The sequence below is a fragment of the Alternaria conjuncta genome (assembly GCF_024043145.1).
Source record: "Alternaria conjuncta strain BMP 0040 chromosome Unknown scaffold_18, whole genome shotgun sequence".
In the NCBI taxonomy this organism is placed as follows: Eukaryota; Fungi; Ascomycota; class Dothideomycetes; order Pleosporales; family Pleosporaceae; genus Alternaria; species Alternaria conjuncta.
The window spans coordinates 152,907-176,118 of NW_026250107.1; the positions used below are offsets into that span (position 1 = coordinate 152,907).

A 23,212-nucleotide genomic window follows, 5' to 3' on the forward strand; every position below is an offset into this window, starting at 1 on the left:
GGGTGGAGAGCAAGGGATTGCTCTGCAAATGCCGTATTCAGTCGCTGGGGAACTGCCTTTGCACACCCGGTCACGGAGCCAGGGTGTGTACATACCGCGCACCTTCCCTCATTTTGACAAGCCCTTCAGAAGTTGTCTCTGGCACAGTCGATGTCGTCGAGCATCCCTGGGGACGGCTCGCAGAACTACCAAGAGCTTCTGCCGTGCTTATGCAGACGGGGATGTTTTCCAGCACACATCGGAAGCTGGCTGCGATGGACGTTGTTGGGGATGGAAATCCTCTGGAGCTACAGGCGCTGACTCTTACTCGTTCATAGACCCTTGAGGCCCACCCTGACCGCCAAGTCGATTCTAGCACGTGCATAGTGGAGTCGTGCATGGATTACGATCGATACAGGTACGTTACCTTCGAGGCGTCCTCTTGTGGCCGCGCTGGAGCCCTCGATCGACTTGGGTTGTGAAATTTGAGGTGGAGACTTTCGCGGCGTGGTTATCCGATGACGTTTGCGGCGTACGTTGGGCAGTCGTAACTACCGTGTACGGTAGCGACGATGCGTGCCGCCGGCAGAAGAGGTTCAGAAGGATGCCAAGGTGCATATATTGGATGCAGCAGCGACGACTATCATGAGATATCCAGATTGAGCGAGATTCAAGCTAGACGACGGCTACATTCTAACTTTGATCGTTGACTTGCAAAGTTCAGCCATCTCGCGGGAGTTTCCTTGCTACATGGAGGTAAGTTTACGCCAGCCAGGTTCGGTCCGACTTCCAGTGCGCCCAGGGTGGAAGTTCGGTCTAGCTTCAAACAACGCCTCGTCTCCCCGCTCAATCTCTTGACCTGCAGCTAGGAGAATTTCTGTCCTTCGCTGACTCGAGAGCCTCGCATTCGTCACATTTGTCAGTGCGGGCGAGGATGCCGTCCGACATGGGAAGCCTTTCTACCATGCGCCTGGATCCACTAGCGCACGGGTTGTACTACCATCCTCATGCGGTAAGAACAGGCTGACCTGTAGGGGGAGGATTAGCCGCAGGTCGCATTCGTGAAATGTCAAGGACCAAAGGGGTAGATGGTCGATGATCGTAATGTTCACCACGTGTACCGCGACTACCGGTGGCGCTTCGTGATGGTTGAGCGAGGCTGTCCTGCATGCCAATATAAGCTTTCACAGGGAAGCCCTCGTCGCTTTCTCTCCACACTCGTTCTCGCAACGACGTTGTATATCCAGTCCTTTGCTTTTTGTCTCTTCTTTTTTGCAAGGTTATTACTACCTCTAATTCCGTCACAATGATTGTCATTAAGGCTCTTGCCGTCCTCTCCTTACTTACCAACTTCACTTCTGCACGCATCATGTATGTTATCACGTGCCAATATCAACAAATGAGTGCTAATCAGACCACAGCGACGGCGCCGAGCACACTCCTTACCGCGGCGAGAATGTCAAGCGTGCTGTGAGCGCTACCAACACCACCACTCTTGAAGACTACGAGTATGTCGTTGTCGGATCTGGTGCCGGCGGTGCACCTCTCGCAGCCAGGCTAGCTCTTGCTGGCCACAAGGTCCTTCTCCTTGAGGCCGGTGATGACCAGACCAACACCACTCAGTACAACGTGCCCGTCTTGCACTCTGTTGCCGCCGAGTATGAGCCCATGCGATGGGACTACTTTGTCAAGCACTTCGACGACGAAGAAGAGCAGAGGAGGGACACCAAGCTCACCTATGAGTTGACCGACGGCACCCGCTACACTGGTCCCAGCCCTCCCGCTGGCGCCAAACCCCTCGGTGTTCTATACCCCCGTGTTGGCTCGCTCGGAGGCTGCACTGTTCACAATGCCCTCATCACTGTATACCCATACGAGAGTGACTGGGAGTACCTCCAGTCCATCACTGGCGATTCTTCTTGGGCGCCGAGCAACATGCGCAAGTACTTCACCCGCTTGGAGAAGTCGCGCTACCTACCCAACAGCGTTGTTGGACACGGATTCTCCGGATGGCTCGAGACCTCACTGACCGATCTCACTTTGATTGTTCAGGACCTCAAGGTCATCTCCCTCGTCCTGGCTGCTGCTACGGGTATGGGCAAGAACCTTCTTTCTTCGCTCATCACCACCGTGACTGGCCTCGGTCAGGTTCTGCTCCGCGACATCAACAACCCTGGTGCCAACCGCGATTCCGCCGAAGGCATGTGGCAGGTTCCTCTTGCCATGAAGATTCCGGAGTACAAGCGTGCTGGCCCCGTCGACTTCCTTCACCAAGTCATCAACGCGAAGAACCGCGATGGAAGCCGCAAGTACCATCTCGACATCCAGCTCAACACCCTCGTCACCAACGTCGACTTCAACCAGAACGGTACCACACCCAAGGCTACTGGTGTCAGCTTCTTGACTGGAAAGTCTCTCTACGGCGCTGATCCCAGGCGCCAGTCCGGATCTGCTGCTGGTAAGGGAACAAAGGGATCCGTCACTGCTACTCGCGAGGTCATCCTGTCAGCTGGTGCTTTCAACACCCCTCAGATCCTGAAGCTATCCGGCGTTGGTCCCAAGGAGGAACTCGAGCAATTCGGCATCAATGTCGTCAAGGACCTACCTGGTGTCGGCACCAACCTCCAGGACCGCTACGAAATCCCCGTCATCGGTCAAGCACCCAGCAAGATTTCTCTTCTCAACGGCTGCACATTCCTTGAAGGTGACCACGACCCCTGCCTCGAGAAGTGGGAAACTGGCACGCTTGGAATCGGAAAGGGTGTCTACGCCACCAACGGTATCGCTCTTGCCATCACCAAGAAGGCTAGCAACTCCCCCAACGGCAACGCTGATCTTTTCGTCGCTGGATGGCCCGCATACTTCAACGGATACTACCCCGACTTCTTCGCCAACGCCACCCTTGGCCGCGACGCCTGGACCTGGCTCACTCTCAAGGCTGAGTCTCGCAACAACGCTGGTACTGTTACCCTCCGTAGCGCTGATCCCCAAGATGTGCCTGAGATCCGCAAGCGCAACTTCGCTGTCGGCGGTGACGAGGACCTTGACGCCCTTGTTGAGGGAATGAAGTACGGTCGCGAGGTCTTTGAGGATCTCATTCCTCTTGACGGCAAGTTCAAGGAGGTTTGGCCCGGAAAGCAGGTTCAGACCGACGAGCAGTGGAAGGAGTTTGCCAAGTACGAGTCCTGGGGTCACCACGCTTCTTGCACTTGCCCTATTGGTGCCGACGATGACGAGAAGGCTGTTCTTGACGGCAACTTCAAGGTCCGTGGTGTTGAGGGTCTCCGTGTCGTCGATGCTTCCGCTTTCCCCAAGATTCCCGGCACTTACCTGGCTCTTCCCCTCTACATGTTGTCTGAGAAGGCATCCGACGTCATCATCGCGGACGCCAAGGTCTCCAAGTAAAAATAGCGAGTAACGGGAGTGCATAGCGTGACTCCACCATTAAGTTTGGTTGTATATAGCGTTCCTAATGTATATTTGAAAATCCGTTAACACATCCCGGTCAATACCGCCATACCCGCAACGTGATCCACGCCCGCTACCTCCTCCTCTTCCAATAATTTGTCAATCTTACTCTTGCTCTTAATCCTCCAGAATGCTTGCGCGCCATCTACAAACCTCTTGCTGATATCATCTACATCTTCCGCAGGGCATGCGGCGAAGCACAACCGGAAGCAGTTGAAGCTGTCCATTGCCTTGATCTCCTCGTTGGCTGCGAACATTGTACCGGGAGCTACGAGACATAGGTAGGGTTTCGAGGTCCAGAAGACCCACAGAGCCCTAGAAAGGCGGGCGGCAGGTACCTGCTTGGCGAGCGGGTGGGACGCGAAGTCGAAGCGCACCCACACGAACATGCCGCCAAGAGGTCGAACGAAGGAGTAGATCTGCGTCTTCTCGACCACGGCCCAGTCATCCTCTTCGTCAGCGACGTCGACGAGACTCCTCCGGCGGCCAGCTTTTACAGCCTCCTTTCCAGCGTCCAGTGTGTCGCACATCTTCTGCATGCGACGCTCATAGTTGCCTCGGAGGCCTTCCAGCCAGCGCACCCATCCATCCACTTTCCAGCCACTGCCATCGGCTGCGCCGCCCTTACCAGGATCGTTCGAGGCTTGAGGACCCATGAGCAGTTCTGCCATCATGGACTGCACGAAGCCTGAGGGCTGCTGGGTCGAGGTCTCGGTAATGCGGAGGAGACGTTCTACGAGTGCAGGCTGCGCGGTGATCCAACCAAGACGGCACCCGGGGGCTACCGTCTTGGAGAAGGTATCGAGACGAACAACGCGACCCTGGTAGTCTACGCTGAGGTATGAAGGAATGAGACTGTCCAGGAATTCGAAGCCAGAAGATTTAGTAGGCTTGGGAGGAACGCTGCTAGGCGACGAGGACGGGTACTGCAGGTACCAGTATGGGTCATCCTCGACGATGATAATGTCGTACTTGACGCAGAGAGCGTAAATCTCGGTTCTGCGCTGTACCGATAAGGTGCCTGATGTGGGGTTCTGGCCAATGGTGACGGTGTACATGACATGTGGGCGGCGGCCCTTTGAGTAGTCCCAGTTCTCTAGAACATCTTGCAGACCACCCTTTCCATGCGCCATCATTCCCTCGTCGTCGATGGCTACTGGCGCAATGTTGAAGCCTCGTGGCCGGGCGGTCTGGATGGCGTTCATATAGCAATATGTCTCGCACAGCAGCCCTGGCCTCTCGTCGACAGGGTCATGTTCGGCTGACCACTCATTGCTGAGCGCTGTCAGCGTCTTGGAGAAGCCATCGGTAGAGCCGCAGGTCAAGATGACCTCTGGCCCGTTCTTGTATGGGACGAAAGGATGTAGGTTCTCCCTCGTGAACTGCCGAATGAACTGGTATAGTGCGGGGTATCCCAGAGCCTGGCCGTATTGCAGTGCAGACTTCAGGTCGATCATGCGCAGGGGATCTGGCACATTGGAGTACTTGGGTACGACGAGGCGCGACGCAGGTGGCTCCTTCTCTCTACGCTCTGCGATGCATGTCTTCGCGAGTTGGGCGGTCGGAGGATCGTCGGCGGGCGGATCGACGGGCTTGTTGGGCGTTGGCTGCCATCGGTTCGGCTGTGCGACTTTGGCCTCGAGCGTGTCGTAGGGGAAATAGTGATCGTTGGGGAGACCTGGACCAAATCAGTAATCTGAGGCGAAACATCCGGTCAGGCGCGCGCATACCTCCAGCTAATTGGGCGATGCCGGGAATCTGGAAGTACTTGTAGAACTGTTTGACAGAAGAAGCTTCGCGCGCTCTCGTGCTGCGTGACAGGAAATGCGTAAGATCCACTGGATCGGGGAAAGAGCTCGGGTCAGAGTTGTACGGCGCCATCGTGGCACTGCAGCGGTGTGCGGATAAGGTTTACGCGGACGCGTCAGATGCAACAACTCTTACAAGATCGGCCAATACAAACAATCGCATACAAAGAGTTGAAAGACGATGGGGATATTCCTGGGTATGGAGTCGCTCCGTCGCCCGAGGCGAATGGTCCGAGGGACCGATAAGGCGCTGATTAGAAATGCCAGAACGGTGACCTCATCACCAAACGGGAAGCCGCATGAGCTGGCTAGGCCACGTTGAGCCACGTTCAGCCACACGTGGGAGCTGCAGCTGGGAATAACCATCTCGAACGACCTGGGATGAGAGCGAGCATGATAACTCTGGTTCTACTGTATCGGGGCGTGAACCTTCACATACTGCCATTGCCGCCGACACCCAAAGCTTTGGAAGCTTCCTACTCGGAGGCCGATCTTACCTAGCGTCTCAGTGCCGTGAAGCCGGAACGTGGGCACTCCACAGGCCCGCATCATGCAGGTCCCGAAGCTCCCCAGAGCTCTTTCCTTGCCATTGCCATGCCTTTGCCTTCGCTCGTATATTCTCACTTCCTTTCCCCCCTTCACCTCGTCCTGTACATGAGTGTCTTTTGAGTCTTTTGCCAGCCATCGCTCATCGTCGCACATCTCTACGCGCATTCCTATCGATAAGCATCCGTTGTGCCTCGGCGCATCGTCATCCTATTCACTACCAAAGTGTCGTCCCCTACGAGGTCCCGCCACGAGCTGGCATCCATCTACGATATGGAGCCGCGGGAAAGCCTCGACGACGAGGGCGCGCCTCCGCAAGCCTACCGCGACGACGAGAACGCGACCGCACTTCCTGCCGAGTCAGCCGACGCCATCGCGACTCCCGAGACATCCGGTCAAGAGCACGACACCCCACAAGAGCCCTATTACGCCAACAAGTACATCCCGCCGCGGTTGCAACGTGCATGGAACAATGTTGTCGTATGGGTCAAGGGTCCACAACCGCCCCGACCCTGGAAGATACACCCTTTCTTTCCCAAGATACAGACTGCGCCAATCCGGTTGCTGAACAGCTACTTTCCTGAAAGAAGACAGAAGATCGGCCTGCTGGTCTTCTTCTACTTCTGCTGGATCCTGACATTTGGCTTGGTCCTGCATCGTAGCGCGTTTGCAGCGGACATACCTGGATATGGCAGCCCCGTGCGAGTACGGTGTACGGATCGCTTCTGGGACGATGGCAATGGCTGCGGGCTCAACGGCGATCTATGTCGACCGTTCGAGAACAGCACCATGCCGTTCCGCTGCCCCGCAAACTGTAAACGCGTGCAATTGCTTAATCCACATGCTGTTGGTGACAAGAATGTCAACTATCGTCCATTGGTTATTGGCGGACCCACCGACGAGGAAAACACCCTGGAGAACACATATTACCGCGCCGACTCTTTCATCTGCGGAGCTGCTATCCATGCTGGCTTCATAAATGACGCGTCGGGTGGCTGTGGAGTTGTTGCGCAGGTTGGCGAGAAGACTGACTACCCCAGCGTAAACAGGAGACACATCAAGAGCATTGGCTTTGATTCGTATTTTCCGCGCTCCTTCTCCTTTCTGCCCGGCACGGCAGCCAAATGTCGCGACTTACGGTGGCCATTACTAGGCGTATCGCTGACCTTCACCATCCTGTTGTCTTTGTTTACTACCTCACCATCCGTCTTCTTTACCTCCATCTTCGTCGGTGTCTTCTTCCATGTCGCACTGGCATCAGACCCTCCCAACTTGACTGATTATTACTCCATAATCAGTATTGCTCTGTCACGCTTCCTTCCCGCATCCTTTTGCATGTATGCTGTCTACCGGTTTGCAGTGCGTCGCCAACTGCAAGGTCTTCACGCACAAGTAGAGAAAACCATCCTCTGGCTCGGCGGATGTTGGATCGGCGCCCTAAACAACTACACGTTCGACAAGATTCCCATAGAGCGTCTCACACCCCACGATATCAAGAACCAGCCAGGCGCTATTCCTGCGCTGATCATTATCGTCCTCACCCTATTCGTCATCGCCCTGGGACAGGCATGGTCATTCCGTGTCGAAGGTCGTCTACCGCGTTACCTTGCCCTCTATGGCATTCTGGTGGCTGGCATCCTCGCACTCGTCGCCATACCAAGGATGAACGTCCGCATCCACCACTACATCCTCGGCCTGCTCCTTGTACCTGGCACATCTATGCAAACACGCCCCTCGCTCCTTTTCCAAGGCATTTTGATTGGCCTCTTCATCAACGGGACCGCACGCTGGGGCTTTGCCAGTATCCTCGAGACACCCGGCGCACTTCGTGGTGACGCGCCCATTGGCACCGTGCTCCCACTCATCACTGCGCCTATCATCCACAACAACTTCAATCTCCACCATCTGAGGCCCAACATCACCTTCGATTGGCACTACCCATTCCCTGAGCCTTATGATGGAATGAGCGTTCTGGTCAATGATGTAGAAAGGTACCATGAATACGCTGACCGTATGGAGGAAAGCTGGACCTGGACTAGACACATGGAAGGCGTGAACGAATACTTTCGATTCGCTTATATAAGAGGCGGTGGAAGGGGGGATTACACGAAAGCAGGAGTTTGGAGAGCGGATGGTGGCTGGACAGACATGGCCTCCGGGCCATCGTAATCCCTTTGCAAGAGAATGTACTAGTCTTGATCAGCACCGCGTCGCATCGCATGATCTCTCGTTTTAGGCGCTTCACTTGTGGTGGTAAGCGCCTAAAAAGAGAGATCATGCGATGCGGTACGGTACTAAAGACAGCAGTTTATTGTAAGGCTAACAGATCGCTCATCATTGCTTCGCCTCCACTTCTATCTCGATGAACACATCCAACAACACGTTCATTCTTTCTCTGAAACTTCCACTCAACTCATCAACTCGTACGAACGTTTTTCAAGCTGCGCATCTGGCAAGGAGGGTATCGTTGCTCTAATGCAACATGACCGAGCGGACGAAGACGTCCATACGATGTATATTTCAAATCTGATCGGTAGTCATGTTGCACATTGATTTCGCAAGAAGTGAGCATACGCTTTAGGGAAATGCGTGTTAGATGTTTCACTTTTAGTAAAATTAGAATGCATTGCTGAGATTGCACGACAAGGCAACAGACACTGTCTAGATCCTTCTGTGATACCACGTCGCCTTGAGTATTGAGTCTGGTTAGTTTGTCTTGGTGTTCACTATTCGTCCGCCGTTACGGACCACTCGACCCATGCAGAATGATACGTATCACTAGTTGGCTAAGCTTGCGACCCGCCCAAGGCCGCAGGTATGTCTGTGTCGGAAGTGAGGGCAACATCTCGCATCGCGCCATCGCTTGTATCCAAATACATGAATGAACTTTACATTCGTTCGGTGTTTAGTTGAACTGCACAATGGACACGTGACTGGTGTAACTGTCTATGCCGGGGCCGTTATTCCCGTACGCATATGCGTAAGAGTGGTTGAGCGGGGCCATTGTGCAATCCTTGTCGAGGAGGGGTCGGGAATAAGTGGAGCACGCCTTACCAAGAATACGCATTGTGTTGGTGGCATCATCGGACGACTGGTATGTGTGAACATTTGTAATGTGGATGCTGGCTCGCTCGGCGTTTTGGGAGAAAGACGCGAGCTGCTGCCTGCTGCATTGGGTATATAAGTCAATGGAAGAGGGGTGTTGGGAAGGAACTATCAACAGCTCAACCGCGGCTTCCTCCCCTGCATCATCGGTTATATCATCAACACCATCGCTCGTGCTTTCCCCGCTGTCAATTCTTCTACGCATTGAAGCTTTTGTCTGACCCTAAACACAACAAATCAATCCCCACGAATCAAACTCGGATTCCATCACCCATCACCATGGTCAAATCAGTCTTCGGAGGAGCTGCGCTCTCAGATACTGCGTACTTCAACACGCAAGAAGACCGTGCCAAACTCATCGATGTTCTGCTTGCCAACGGCGTCAAGAACATTGATTCCGCACGTCTCTATGCTGGATCCGAAGTTGCCATCGGCCAACTCGAGAAGCGCAAGGACTTTGTCATCGATACCAAGCTGCCTGGCGGTTTTGGTCCGCCCGGTGAACTCAAAAAGGACACTGTGATCAAGTACTGCCAGGAATCCATCGAGCGTGCCAAGATCGACCAGTTCGACATCTTCTATATCCACGCTCCAGACCCAACCGTTCCTTTTGAGGAGACCCTGGAGGGCATGAACGAGGTGTACAAGAAGGGCATCTTCCGCCGCTTTGGCCTCAGTAACTTCTCGGCCGAGCAAGTTCAGCAAGTCTACGACATCGCGAAGGCCAAGGGCTACCCGCTCCCACAAGTCTACCAGGGTAACTACAACCCTGTTGCCCGTCACTTGGAGACTCAGCTCTTCCCCACACTCCGCAAGCTCGGTATGCACTTCTACGCATACTCGCCCCTTGCTGGTGGCTTCCTTGTGAAGACGGCAGCAGATCTCGATGCAGGCGCCGGACGCTTCAACGAGCAAGCCATGGGCAATATGTACGGAAAGCTGTACGATAACGAGACCATGCGCAAGGCGCTCATCAAGTGGAACGAGATTGCCGAGAAGGAGGGTGTCACCAAGGCGGAACTCGCATACCGCTGGATGGCCTACCACAGCGCGCTTGAGGGAGACGAAGATGGTGTCATCTTCGGTGCTAGCAAGATCGCTCAGGCTGAGCAGACTGCGCAGAGCTTGAAGAAGGGCAAGCTTAGCGATGAGGCGGTCAAGGGCATTGAGCAGATTTGGGAGAGCGTCAAGGAGGTCGCTCCTGTTGATAACTACCACAGTTATACTAAGAAGTAGTAGATGACGCCATGATATATTAGAAGTTGTCGTAATCTCATAATGAAACATCGACATAGTCTACCTCGATCTCACCGTGCTGGCCCGTGACCGTTCACCCACAAAACCATACGACGCCCTACGCGCACTATCTGATGCCGTGCTTCCGAAGAACCTTTTAACACGTCTTCCACTTCACGACTTAGTTACTATGAGTGAACACTTGATTGTCCTTCAAATGACGAAATTTTATGCATCTGGAGCCGTTGAGTGTCAAGCAAAGCGTCGGAGCGTCCGACCTCCTCGTGAAATTCTTCAACTGTGCATAGTATCTTCGGAGGAGATCACTCTTCAGCTCGTGGGTTTTGACTCGAGTAACGCAGATATCGACTCGCTTAAGAGGTAATTCGAGTAGCGGAACACCGCGACCAATGAGGGGATGATCGATGTGCACACTCACCCTATCCCAAGAGCGATCCTTTTTGATGCGAATTCGCTCTCCGTGGCTATCATACCAGTTCCTCTCATAATTGCGGTAGAAATCTTCAGCAGCTTTCTCAATCTCTGGAGGTGCTTCTTCGCGGATTTGTCGACATGTCTGTATGAGGTCGAGGTGCTGGGCTTTGCCGAAGTGCTTTCGATCGGTCGAGAAGTATGGCGAAAGATATGAATATACTAGAAACCGCAGTTCTGCAGGCAGCTGAAGAAAGCAACTGGGCGCATCAAGTGCGACGGGTGGAGCTGGCGTCATGAGTTTGTTGGTTTGAGATGTGGGTGAGAGGCCATCCGGGGTAGCAACTGCCACGGCTTGCTCTGTCATGTTGGTGAGTGATCTTCAACCTGAGTAGATGGTTGAGTGATTTATATGTAACGAATTCTGGCTTTCTATATAGTTCCAGCCTTTTTGTACGTTAAGGAACGTAAGGAAGAAGGAAGTGCGGGGAGCGAATGCCCAGCAGGCCCTGACGCTCGAGCAAATATAGCGGACTTCATTCATCTTGTGACGTCAAGTTAGCTAGATTACTCCGTCTGCCTAACGACAAAGCTCTGTTATTCCATTGTGTACCTTTTAGATTGATTTAATGCGTCCTGCCTGTACCCATCCCGCGCCACCACCTCGACTTGACTTCTACACTTCGACTACGATCCACATACAAATACCGGATGCTCCCTCGAGATGGCTTCTACGTCTTCCAAGGGTCATAATAGCGACAACACAGGGTTGCAGAGCAACTACACTAGATCTGCCGCTTCCCACTCGTCACTTCCCGCCGTGCGCCGAGACGAACGCTCCTTCCTCGACCTCCCCATTGAGCTCCGCTACATGGTGTACCAATACTTCTTACCAGAGGATCAACTGGTTGTCTACCCCAAACCATCAATATACAACGCCCTGAGACACATTTGCAAGCAAATCCGAGAAGAAGCGCAAAAGGAGATCCAAAAGGCTGCCGATGGGTACTTTCGCGCCCATGATGCACGATGGTTTCGCAAACCGAGCTTCCACTTCACGATCCAACCCGCCATCGACCCTACCAACATTACTGTTGTCATCCCAGAGGTCTTCCCCGAATTCCATGATCCGGATACATTGTTCCTCAGGATTCCGCTGCTACGCCTGCCGCTCCAGCAAATCACCTTCAACATTTCCACAGCGATCGCAAACACGACATTTCCCTTCAACAAGGATGCTTTACGTCACCTGCACTTTTGGATCAAACATCACATACCCCAGGCGCTCCGGACAACCATTCACTGGGGACAATGCCAATCCCGTGACACAACGACGGCTATGAGTGACTTCTGCAGAGGCTTGGAATTCCGTTCATTTTTCCACCTCCTGAGTGGTGAATATAAGTTAGTGACTGAGTGTGAAGACGTCACACATCAAGGCGACGAGCACGGCGTGTCGGAGGCTGTAGCCCTGACTTTCCAAAGGACACCTTTGTCTCGAGAGGAGTTTCTGGAAAAGTTGCATGGTAGAGCAAAGCGAGCTGTTCGGCGAATCGATGGGAGCAGGGCAGGATGAGCGAATGATACAGTCGTTCTATGTCTTGTCTAGAATATGGGAAAGATCATGTATCTTCCCCGGCTTATCGTTTTTCACCTACGTGCTGTCATAAAGTAGACTTGGAAAGCTGGGATACGTATGTTGAAGGAAAGGTCTATAAGACGCGAGTCATGGAAAAATGAGAAACCAAAACCATCAACGAGTGCATCGTCTTGCACAGATCGTGAAAGCCCGCAAATGAGACTCCATATCCCCATATCCAACTCCCCGTTTTCTCTTCACCCCAAGCGCTGAAAGCATCGATGGCCACTCACACCATCCTCTCAGCCTGATCGCTCACTTCCTCACAACCGTAAGAGCCGGCTCCGGCTTACTCCTCTTCTTCTTCTTGACCTCGACCGCGGGCGCAGTCTTCACCCTCTTCCTAGGCTGCACCTCATTCGGCCTGGCCGCCGTACCCCGCTTAGTTCCCTTGCCCTTACCCTTCACCGCAGCAGCTTCAGCAGCCGCAGTCTTCGCCTGAGGCCCCCGCTTAGTTCCCTTGTCAGCCCTAACCTTCTTGGCCTTAGGTTCCGGCTTCAGCAGTCCATGTTGCTTGATGTAATAGATCACATCAAGCGCCACGTCACAGAACTCTTGCGTGCCGCGGATGAGTTGTAACGGCTTCTTCTTGCTCTCCAACCCCGCTCGGTATCGATCCACGACGGCAAAGAAGATCTCGTTGGTATCAGCATTGACGGCGTCGCGCATGCGCTCGTAGTCCTCTTCGCCACGGTTGTGATCTTGGTGGAAGTGGCCGCGCCCCATGCCGAACTCGTCGCCGATTTCGAATTGAACGTACGCCTCTATGACCATGAGAGTGATAGTATGGAAGTTCAGAAGAGCGACGGCGGGCTCTGGGTCTGGTGATGACATGGCTTGCTGACCGGGGATGAAAACATCGATCAGTAGGCGGGCCTCTTCGTCTGCGTGGTCTGGCGAGAGGAGAACTTCTTCGCGGACCATACCAGGGAGTGAGACCTTTGCGCTAGGAATCTCTTCGCCTTTCTCGAGAGGCTGGCGTTGCATTTCATATCGGGGAAGAGTCCAATCAATTTGTTGGATGTCGTCGGAGGAAGGTGGCGCGTTCTCCGTGGGTGTGGGAGAGGGCGAAGCAGGCTGAGGAAGAGGGCGTGGCATGCGCACTACCTTCCGGTCGACAATAGGTCCACTGCTTTTGGGTTTGGAATTGCTCGCAACGAACTCGACGCTTGAGTCGTCATGCAGGCTAGTGACTGATGGGTGACGCTCCACCCGCGTCCGAAGCGGCTCATCATCATCGGAAGCATTGCCTTCTTCGTCGTCGCAGTCGTGCTCGTTGAATAATTGTTTTCGTATCTTTTGGGTGACCTGGGTAGTACGACGTTCTGGTGTCCAGTTGTGCGAGCTGTCCTGTCCGTAGTTCATCTGCTGATAGCCGCTCGGAGAGGCTCGTTGATAGCTCATTGGGCCAGTGAGGAACGAAGGTACAGCAGCTGGCTGGCCATGATAACTGGCAGAATCGTAAGATACCTGTCGAGACGATCGCTGACGCTCCGCCTTCTTCTTGACTTGGTCCAACTGTCTCTGCTTCTCCTCAACCAGGGCCTGAAGCTCTTGTTGACGATTGAAGGCAGAGTCGAGAGCGAGTTGGCGGTTTTGGCCAGCGGGTTGTTGCGACCCATAACGAGGTGAATGTGTTGCGTACTGCGGAATGCCCCTCAAGATAGCAGCTGGATTGAGTGCACGTGCGCTTCCAATTGAGGGTGAACTAGACTTGGTGAAGCGAACTGGATCCGTAAATACGTGTTGACGTTGACTCCAAGGTACCCCAGCTTCAGCTTCGCCACTAAGAAAGGCCAGAGATTCTTGATCAATTGGATCTTCTGGCCGCATCCGGGTCGTGCCATATGTGAAATCGGATGACATGGCTTGGTGGTCGATCGGTTGATAATGCTGGTGTTGTCGGGCTCCGCTGGCTGCGTCCGCCTCGGCTTGGTTCGCGGCGTTGGAGGCCCACTCGTCTACATCGAAGGGGTAAGACATGTTGGTGTCGGCGACAAACGATAAGTCGTTATCACGTGCGATGGATGGTCCGTTTGCGCTCTGCTGGTAGCCGCCGTTGACGTCATCGACACCTTGCACCTCAGCGATCGCACTCGCCTCCAAGTTCTCGGGTTCAGATGTAGCAGCCTGGAAACCGACAGCATCCGAGGACTTACCGGAAGTGTCATGTTCGATCGAGATCTGTATAGCCTCGTCGCCAGGCTGACCGTCAATGCTTACAGCATCGCTAGTTAGATCCTGGCTTCGATCATTGACACTTCGCTGTACATCGTGCTCAGGCTCGTCCTTGACCACGATGACCTGACCCGAACTTCCCGTGGGCTCATTCAGGGGCTTCAGGGCTGGGTCTTGATCGTCGCTCTGTTTCTCGATCTTGACTTGGGACGAGGTCGAGTTTGGGCTTCGAGGTGCAGTGGCTTCATAGTCTTGGACTTCCTGCTTGACGATGGCGGTTTTGATGGATGGCTTAGCTGATTCATCTGGAGTTGCACGCAAGTCCGGAGAAGTAGAAGAGGCATTGCTGACGTTTTCGTGATCCTGCGGAGAAGTCACAGCAATCTTGGTTCTGTACTTCAGCTTGACCATGAATTTCGATTTCGCGCTTGAATTCGGCTCTTCTTCAGAAGTCAGAATCTCGTTGCCGTTGACTGTGATGGGAACGGAGTCAGCTTTCGGGAGTTGGTCTGCGCCATTGCCGGGTCCTTGACGTGATTTGGTCTCAGGACTCTTCCTCTGATCCTGTTCTTGAACTGGTGTCGGAATCTTCCGACGCGGACTGCCCGCGGTAGGACGAGGGTCTGGCGATGTGGCGTGATTGCTCGCGGCGTCCATAGTATCGGCAATCTTGCAACCTGCGAGGTCAGTATTGTGGAAGTCTGATTGGCGTCTTGCGCTGGAAGCTGTATTCGTCGAGCAATCTCAGGGTCGCGATAGTTACTTACCAGTCGTTTTGAGGTGTTTGTGATATGTTAGAAAAGCTGGTGGGTGTAGTAGGTAGGACGAAAGACTGTAAGATCTTTCTTGTGGGCAGTAGCGGCTTTATATGGAGCCCGCAAAACAGTTGACCGATAATTAACTACGTTCAACTTTACCTGAAAGCGTAATTAAGCCCTCTCTCACCTATAAGCTCGCAGTTGCGCGTTTGCTCTGTCGAAAAGAGCCCCAAAGTACCAATGAGACGTGGGATGTGGAGTACGGGACGGATACTGACGACCGCGACTGGAGCCTGGCGAGTCATAATGGAGGACAGCTGATGTCTATGAGCAATATTTACTTGTCGGCAAGACACTGCGTTCCTGATTCGCTATAGCGACACGTATTCACGGGTATCCGAGTAGGAGTGCAGCAGTCACCTGAGCTGGGATGACTACATAGCAGGGCGTTGTCATGACGACTTATAGTAGTGAAGATGATCACATAATAGTGAAGAGAACCGAATGATGGCAAAGCACGAAAAGTGGATGTTGAAGACTATACGAAAGTCAGCATTCCTTGAACTTCTTTCGAGGGGAGCGAAGACTCACCGACGCTGTTAGATCATCGAAATAGGGAGGGGTATCTATTCTTCTATATCCTCGATCATATCTCTTCTATCGCTTCGCCATGCCTGCCATTGAGGAAGGACCATTGTTTGCATACTCACACAATCCTTCCGATATCCCCCTTCAATCTCGTCACAAACTCGTCAAACAGCGGCGCCAATGAACAGTCCCGGTACTTATCTACAAACAGTCCACCCTTGTTCTTCAGCGCCGCGACCTCCTCGGTGTCCAACTCTTTGCCTTGTATGATAGTACCCTTGGGGTATACGGGCCTTGTTCCACTCTCGACCAATTCCACAAACGCTGGGTCAATGGGTACAGAGCCGAGGAATGGTACTTCGAACTCAGTCGCCATGACCGCTCCGCCGCCCTTGCTGAAAACATTTGTGCATTCCGAACAGTTGGGGCACACGAATCCTGCCATGTTCTCTACCACGCCTAGTACCCTAATTCCAGTCTTCTTGCAGAAATTCAGCTCCTTCTTCACATCGCTAACGCTGATAGCTTGTGGGGTGGTGACTACGACGGCGCCGGCCAAGAACGGTACGTGCGGATTAAGAGCAGGAGATGGTGTAGTGTTCTTCAGAAGGGTCTCAAGTAGGGATATATGTTCGTCGGAGGTACCAGGTGGTGTGTCGATGAGCAGGTAATCGAGCGGTGGCCAGAGGACGTCGGTCAGGAATTGGCGCACCATGGCAGTTTTCTTTGGACCCCGCCAAATTACAGCGTCGGAGCGCGAAGCCAGAATGAATCCCAGAGACATGCATGATAACGATCCAATCTTTTGACCATCTGCAGCCGTCTCTTCTCCTTCTTTCTGGTGTGCCGCCAACGTCTGCTCACCATGCACATCAACTGGTATCCACCCGCCCGGCGCCTGTCTTACTTTCGCATCTTCAATACCGAAGAAGCGCGGTATACTCGGGCCCGTCAAGTCTATATCCAAGACACCGACCGAATGTCCTTGTAGCGATAGCGTGAGGGCGAGTTGCGTAGTCACGCTCGATTTTCCAACTCCACCTTTGCCAGAAAGTACGAGGACGATGTTGCGGATGTTTTCGAGAGGCATCGCGAACACGAACGCGCTGATGGCCTGGGTGTGTACGAACGGCGGGGGTCGGTGGGGTTTACGTTGACGGGTGTCGATGGGAAGTGGTTCGTTGTAGGAGGGTGTGTGCAAGCTGAAACCCTCTAAATTATCGTATTAATCTGGAGCGTCGTCGAATGGGTGGGAGGAAGGGTTGTGTGGGTGGTGTCGCGGATGGCGCATGGTGTGAGTGATTGAGGGTTGTGGAGCGCGCTTTGAAATCCAACGAACTGAAAGTGGCGGTTTGCGGCGAGATCGGAGGTCCGACCTTGACCCGAGCATGTCTGCCAACATGTTATCGCCCTTTGACGATATCTCATATCAGATTTATCCTGATGAATGGCATCTGACTGTTTTCACAAACTCGTTTTTATTTCAAACTCTTGCATTGACATCACGGCAATGCATGGACATTTGTGACAGCACCGGAATCAGTATACGTTCCTCGAAGCGTCTTTCATGATGATCAAGCCCCAAATGTCATTGCATATCTGGTATCAAATATAATCCCTTCTTCCAACCCGCATTTTCGCAGGTAACCTAATCGCGCTTTTCTTAGACAGCGGCCTTCTTCAGCGGCACCTCCTCGCCAACGACCAGTCTGTAGCCCTCCGCACCCTTCTCAGTCTCCAAGTCCTTGGGCGTCGCCGCCTTGGCGCCCACCTCGGGGAAGCTAAACGCCTTGCTCCTGCCTCCCTCCAGACCCTTCCAAACACCGACCGTGTTCCAGTTGGTCCATGTCAGCGCGCCAACCCACGGCTGCACATTCCAGCCCAGCTCCAGTGTGACGTCCGTCCTGTTTCCTAGCTTGCCCGTAATGTCGGTAATCTTGTACTTGGGCTTCTGGTTATCGAGGTGGAGTTCACCGACGGGGTAGGGCGAAACGGTCTTTTGCTTGGATGCAGCGCGTTTCTTGGCGGATTGCTTGGGCAGCTTGGACTTGGGGTCGGGGTGGATGAAGTGGTTTTGGTTCCAGGGCGCGGACTTTGAGGCGACGATGGCATCCCAGATGATGGCTTCGGACGGGGGTTCGGAGGCGCGGGCGGAGGGGTAGACGGCCTTGAGGTAGACGAAGACTTGCTTCGTGTTCCAGTTGAAGAGGGAGCTGAGGTCTGCATGGAGGCGTCAGTCAGGATGTTTGAAAGCTTGGACGCAGCGTAATTGCGACTCGTGTGAGAGACGTACCAGCGTCTAGGTCGAACTTGACATGCGCATACTCTTCCCGCTTAGGTGAGTAGTAGTGCGGCCGTCCTCTCACTACCTGCACATTGCGCAGTGATATACTGGCCGTCGGGTTCTGCGGGGAGACGAAGCTGCTCAGCGCGATGATACTCGCGACTGTGAAAGCGACTGTGGTAAAGAAGCCAAAGACATTCTGGAGACGCACAAGCGTCGAATGCATTGTGAAATGTGTGAGGTGAGCGCAGAGCCCAGTCTATCAACCTCTGTCAGCCACGAGAGGGAGGAGAGATTGTTGTAGGTGGGCGCGGAGATGTAGCCTTCAGTGGTCCTAACACGTATCTGGACTCTTGCGCGGAGGTCGGAGCTCAGCCCTATGAGACCAGGGTTCACCGTTTCCACGCTAGTGCATCACCGTCTCACCATCTCATGTCAGACGAGCGGATATTGTCACAAGTACACATGTTCGAATGAGCTTGATCTTATTGATGCTGCTACCAACGACTCAATATGGGTATCAGGCCTCACCAATCCTACCATCCACCGTTATCTTCCCAACCCATGATCTCTTTCCCTGACATGTACGCGCATCGTCTATGCATTCCTCCCAGATGTGTTCACGCTGAACGCCGTAACGCCACGCTAACTTACTTTCTGGAACGCTCAAACAATACCGAACAGACATTCAAATGATCGAGAAGAAGACTCTACTGTGCAGCAGGTTGCGCGCCGCCCCTTGGGCCTCCACGCCCACGGGATCCGCCACGACCACGGCCTCGTCCTCTACCACCACGTCCGCCATCTAGATTGACCGGCGGTGGTACGTTAGAGTAGTTTCGCGGCTGAAAGTTCGGGTTGTTAGGAACAACTCCCTCCGCCGGATCAGTGTTGTCGATGACAGTGAAGCCACCACGGCCCCTGTGGCCTCCTCGTCCACGGGGAACGAAGTCTGCTGAGCCACCTCGGAGGTTACCGCGAGCGTTGCCGCCGTTTGGAGCTTGGTTCTGGTTCTGCGTGGGTTGGCCATTTGCTTGTCCACCACGGGGCGCAAATCCGCCACGGCCACCACGAGGTGGTCCACCATGGATCGGGAGGGTCTGCTGCTGTCCTTGGGGTTGCTGTGGTCCTGGGCTTTGGCGTGGTGCGAAGCCTCCACCCCGTCCGTTCGCGCCTCCGAATGCTCCTCGGTATGACCCACGAAGAGGTGCTGGCGTACCCGCTGGAACGAGCTGAGGACCCCCAGGGGCACCGAAGCGAGGCATGTTGTACGATGAAGGTACTTGTTGTGGGCGCTTCGCGGCAGCAGCACTGGAATAGTGGACGACCTGCTGATCCGTCATGTTGAGAACTGCAGTTGCTGGAACAGTAGATCCTCTGAATGGCGAACAGCGGTCTCCGAGCGATGTACCGCTCATAAAGGTGGCATCGAACACAACATCCAGCAGCAAAACACGTGCGGTGCGGGTCTTGCCAACCACGGTACCTGATGATCCAATTGGTACCCTTCCAGAGTCCTGAACATAGACGATGCGATCGCCAATGCTAAAGTTCTGGTGGCCAAGACGCTGCTCCGCGTCAGATGGCTTAAGCAAGGCAACACGTGGCACCTTAGCAACCGTCTTGGGCTCAACTTCTTGTGTAAGTGGGAAGTTGGCATCAGCTGCTTGCTCGATGAGCTTGACTGTATCAGAGTCGAGCTGCTCGGCGTCCAAAGGTACTTTCTCAAAGTTCTTGGTCTGGACACTCTTTAGCCAGGCTCCAATCTCCTTGACCTTCTGCTTTGCGACCTCAGGAGGATAAAAGTCGATGTCCTCCCATCCATCACCTGTCGGGTTATTGATAATGGCGGCAACAAACTCTGGGAACTTAATCATGTACTGCGCCAAAAGGTCCATCGCTTTCTGGCTGTACTCCCATCCGTTGGCTGATTTACGAGAATAACCCAACACCTTGAGCTTCTTCGCCTCGAACTTGAGGTTCAATCCAAGGTTGAGCTTGAGGCCACTTGAGTTGACGTTGAAAGAGGACGTAAGCTTGGACAATGCAAGCGGCGGCATGTTCAATTGCCTGGCCACAACGTAAGACGGAACATAGGGTGTTGACCTTTCAGCCTTGCTGACAACTTCACGTCCAAAATGCGGCTCTTGCTTCTTGAGCTTGGCGACCATGATTGTAGCCTTGTTGTCGGCATGGCTGACGACTTGCAGAGGACGGCCATAGGCGTAGTCTCCGAGATAGAATGCGCGTGCTCCTTCGGGGAATTCCTCCTCGATAGGGAGTGCCTCTTTCTCCAGGAAGCGAGGGTCTGCGCTGAAGACGTCGTCTACGACTGTCTGGGTCGCGTACTCCACTTGCAGCCCAGCAACCTCACCGTACTCCTTGATGGTGGCTCCTTCGTCAGTCTTCCTAAGTCCCTTGAGCATTTCTACATGCACGAGGGACTCAATCTCTCCGACGTTGATACCGAGGCGCTTGCTGTACTGGTTTTCGATGCGGTTGGCTGTCTTCTTCCAATTGGAGATCTCCTGTGGACCATGAGGGATAGCAACAGGTGCAGGAGATGGGCCATCCTCGGGCAAGACGTAGTCGAATAACTCGTCCGATACTTTGACCACTTTCGCTTCGTGTAAGAAAGGATAACCAACATGAACCGCCTTGCCTAGCTTGGCCTGTGCGTGCGAGACAGACTGTCGTGGCTCTGTATCAAGGAGTGTGATGACCATGCTTTCGTTCCGGCTATCTTGCATGAAAACATTAACGCCTGCAAACTCCAGCTTGCCATGGAACGGCAAAGTCTTTAAACTGGGAAAGCCAGCCAATGCCTCGGCTCCCAGCTTAACACCGTCCATGAGGCCGATGTAATACTCCAGTCCTTCCATTGTCGGCAGGTCGAATATGTTCTCGATGCACTTGCAGTGGGGAAGGTCCGGGAAAACGCCTGGCAAAGATGACTGGTACACGAAATCCAGATCTTTGGCGTATGTGAACTTGAGAGAAACACCAAATGAATTACGCATCTTTTCATCTGGCGTCAAGTCATTTTCCTTGGTGGCCATGGCCTTGAGCAGACGGTCCTCTTGGATGAACGGAATCTTGACAACAGCCTCCCAGTCCTGTTTCTTTCCGTTCATATCGAGAGTAAAGTCTCGGGGATAGAAATCGATGATGGGAGAGTCCTCGTTTGTCATGAGAGGATGGTACGCTTTCGGTACGATACTCTTACTGCGGTCGGGCAGTACACCCATCAACTGCTGGAAAGGCTTGAACGGCTGTCCAAGCTTAAAGTTGATGTCCGCCTTCAGACCCCGCTTGACGTCAGAAATCATGGGCGAGTAGTGGTAGCCATAGTACCATGGCCATGACGCTACTCCGCGGTAGTAGTAGAAAAGAACCCATTGCAATCCTTGCACGTAGTTCTCCGTCAGTTTGCGTAGCTCCTCCTCGTTGCTGCGATCCCACTCGAATTTGCTCTTGTAGTAGTCGTTCTTCCAAGCGTCGAACTTCTCGTCGTATTTCTTTTGCATCTCAGTTTGGGCGTCTTCGGGTGAGATGTCGACAACCTTGGCCTGCTCGTACTTCTGTACGACGCGTACAATGGCTTTCGTGGATTCGTCGTCCATCTCGTCCTCGTCGTCCGAATCACCCTCGACCAGCTTAGGTGGAGCTGTAACCTGAATATGGCGATCGCCGTCGTCATTTTGTACAGTCTTCCATGGAAGATGTAGTTTGTCGGCAAGTTCCTGGACAAACTTTCGGTCCTCCGCAGGAAGATATACAGGAAGGTCCAGCGGGGCTGGCTCTTTCTTCTCCAAGTAATCGCCCAGCCAACTCTTTACCTTGGAGAACAGAGCCTGCTGTTGGGTAGTCATAACAATCGTGCCTCGCTTCGCCGTCTTCACCATTACATCTTCCTTTCCAAGTTTCTTACCCTTGAACCAAGCGGCGTCGGAGTTTTCAGATTCGAAATGACGGTATTCGATGTTTGAGAGTTCATCCAACAAGATAGCCAAGCGCTCCATGTTGATGACACCCTCCTCGTTGATGTATCCTTTGCCCTTGGGCAGGACAGTCTTGTAGACGTTGAACATGAGGGCCAAGGCGCCCTCGTTAATATGCAAATGTGGAAGATTGGGAAGGAAATCGTTGCCAACAAAGAAAGCCATAAGAATGAAATCGTCAATAACACGCTCCATGTCGAACGGAAAGCTGAGAGCTCCGGGCTCTTCCAGTTCCTGGAACTCAAGCTCCAGGTATTCTCGCACAATGCTAAGATGCATGAGGTAGAAGTTCTGGTGTTCCAACTCCTTGGACTTGGTTTGGCTTTGGCGACCAAACGTCACCTCCTCACGCAGTAAACTGAAGTGGGGATCGTGGCTGAGCAGACCCAACATGATCAGGTCGGCATCGAGACCGTACAGGCAGTGGCGGCGGTTCGGGTCGTAGCCCGGCTGTGCCTTAGCCTGACGGATGTACTCCATGACCTTGTGCTCTCCCTCTCCGGGGACCTCGTGACCAGACAGTACGACTTCCACGCCCTGCCAATCTATGTCCTCGGAGACCTTCTTGTTGATGAAGTACTTGAGCTGCTGCGTGAGCTTCGCCATGAAGGCAGTGCCTGGCGTAATGCAGTTGCTGTCGAACGCTTCCTCCGTCGGCATCTCTACGCCTTCGCGGATAGCCTTCTCCCGAGCCTTTTCAGTATCGAGAGCGGTTCGGAAACGGCGTGCACGCTGCTGGTTCATCTTGGCGCGCGGGGCGACACCATCGATGGCCATGAAGAAGAGCTGCTTGGGCTTGATCTTGCCAAACAAGTGCTCGATGTAGTTGAAGATGGAGATGAACATCTGATCTTCGGACTTGCGCGCCGTGACGCTGTCGGAATCGTTGTGGGTGCAATTGTGAATAATACCGTTCATGTCAAGCTGTGACTGTTAGCTAGGCGCATCAATTGCGACACACGGGTACCTACGTAGAGACAGTCGAATTCGGGAATGCGGTTTTCGGCAATGAGCTGCGAAATACCGGGATACCTTTCGGACATCCATCGAAAGAACTTGGGGACACCCATGACTGCTACTGTCTAGGAATAGCTGAAGATGGATATGGTGGTGAGGCGGCGATGCACCTTGTGTGTACAAGTGGCGGGGTGAGAGTCGCAAAGAGGGCGACGGGGAGGAAGATGGTAAGA

At 53.6% G+C, this 23,212-nt stretch overlaps 8 protein-coding genes across 8 annotated transcripts; 3 read left to right on the forward strand and 5 right to left on the reverse strand.

Moving 5' to 3' along the window:
• Positions 1-1,285: 1,285 nt before the first annotated feature.
• Positions 1,286-3,384, forward strand: J4E85_009629 (uncharacterized protein; the record flags this gene model as incomplete). Its single annotated transcript, XM_051473849.1, has 2 exons — positions 1,286-1,350; positions 1,401-3,384. The coding sequence occupies 2 exons, from the start codon at positions 1,286-1,288 to the stop codon at positions 3,382-3,384; spliced, it is 2,049 nt and encodes a 682-aa protein (XP_051322253.1).
• An 86-nt stretch (positions 3,385-3,470) lies between these two features.
• J4E85_009630 (uncharacterized protein) lies at positions 3,471-5,328 on the reverse strand (the record flags this gene model as incomplete). Its single annotated transcript, XM_051473850.1, has 2 exons — positions 3,471-5,125; positions 5,178-5,328. 2 exons carry the CDS (start codon positions 5,326-5,328, stop codon positions 3,471-3,473), a joined length of 1,806 nt encoding a protein of 601 aa, XP_051322254.1.
• A 746-nt stretch (positions 5,329-6,074) lies between these two features.
• On the forward strand, positions 6,075-7,970 carry J4E85_009631 (uncharacterized protein; the record flags this gene model as incomplete). The annotated part of the gene is made up of 1 exon (XM_051473851.1): positions 6,075-7,970. One exon carries the CDS (start codon positions 6,075-6,077, stop codon positions 7,968-7,970), a length of 1,896 nt encoding a protein of 631 aa, XP_051322255.1.
• A 1,215-nt stretch (positions 7,971-9,185) lies between these two features.
• J4E85_009632 (uncharacterized protein) lies at positions 9,186-10,142 on the forward strand (the record flags this gene model as incomplete). The annotated part of the gene is made up of 1 exon (XM_051473852.1): positions 9,186-10,142. One exon carries the CDS (start codon positions 9,186-9,188, stop codon positions 10,140-10,142), a length of 957 nt encoding a protein of 318 aa, XP_051322256.1.
• Positions 10,143-12,468: 2,326 nt separating this feature from the next.
• J4E85_009633 (uncharacterized protein) lies at positions 12,469-15,454 on the reverse strand (the record flags this gene model as incomplete). Its single annotated transcript, XM_051473853.1, has 2 exons — positions 12,469-15,068; positions 15,337-15,454. The coding sequence occupies 2 exons, from the start codon at positions 15,452-15,454 to the stop codon at positions 12,469-12,471; spliced, it is 2,718 nt and encodes a 905-aa protein (XP_051322257.1).
• A 401-nt stretch (positions 15,455-15,855) lies between these two features.
• CFD1 (cytosolic Fe-S cluster assembly factor cfd1) lies at positions 15,856-16,827 on the reverse strand (the record flags this gene model as incomplete). Its single annotated transcript, XM_051473854.1, has 1 exon — positions 15,856-16,827. The coding sequence occupies one exon, from the start codon at positions 16,825-16,827 to the stop codon at positions 15,856-15,858; it is 972 nt and encodes a 323-aa protein (XP_051322258.1).
• A 573-nt stretch (positions 16,828-17,400) lies between these two features.
• Positions 17,401-18,247, reverse strand: J4E85_009635 (uncharacterized protein; the record flags this gene model as incomplete). Its single annotated transcript, XM_051473855.1, has 2 exons — positions 17,401-17,957; positions 18,031-18,247. The coding sequence occupies 2 exons, from the start codon at positions 18,245-18,247 to the stop codon at positions 17,401-17,403; spliced, it is 774 nt and encodes a 257-aa protein (XP_051322259.1).
• A 484-nt stretch (positions 18,248-18,731) lies between these two features.
• Positions 18,732-23,092, reverse strand: J4E85_009636 (uncharacterized protein; the record flags this gene model as incomplete). The annotated part of the gene is made up of 2 exons (XM_051473856.1): positions 18,732-22,946; positions 22,994-23,092. The coding sequence occupies 2 exons, from the start codon at positions 23,090-23,092 to the stop codon at positions 18,732-18,734; spliced, it is 4,314 nt and encodes a 1,437-aa protein (XP_051322260.1).
• Positions 23,093-23,212: the final 120 nt, after the last annotated feature.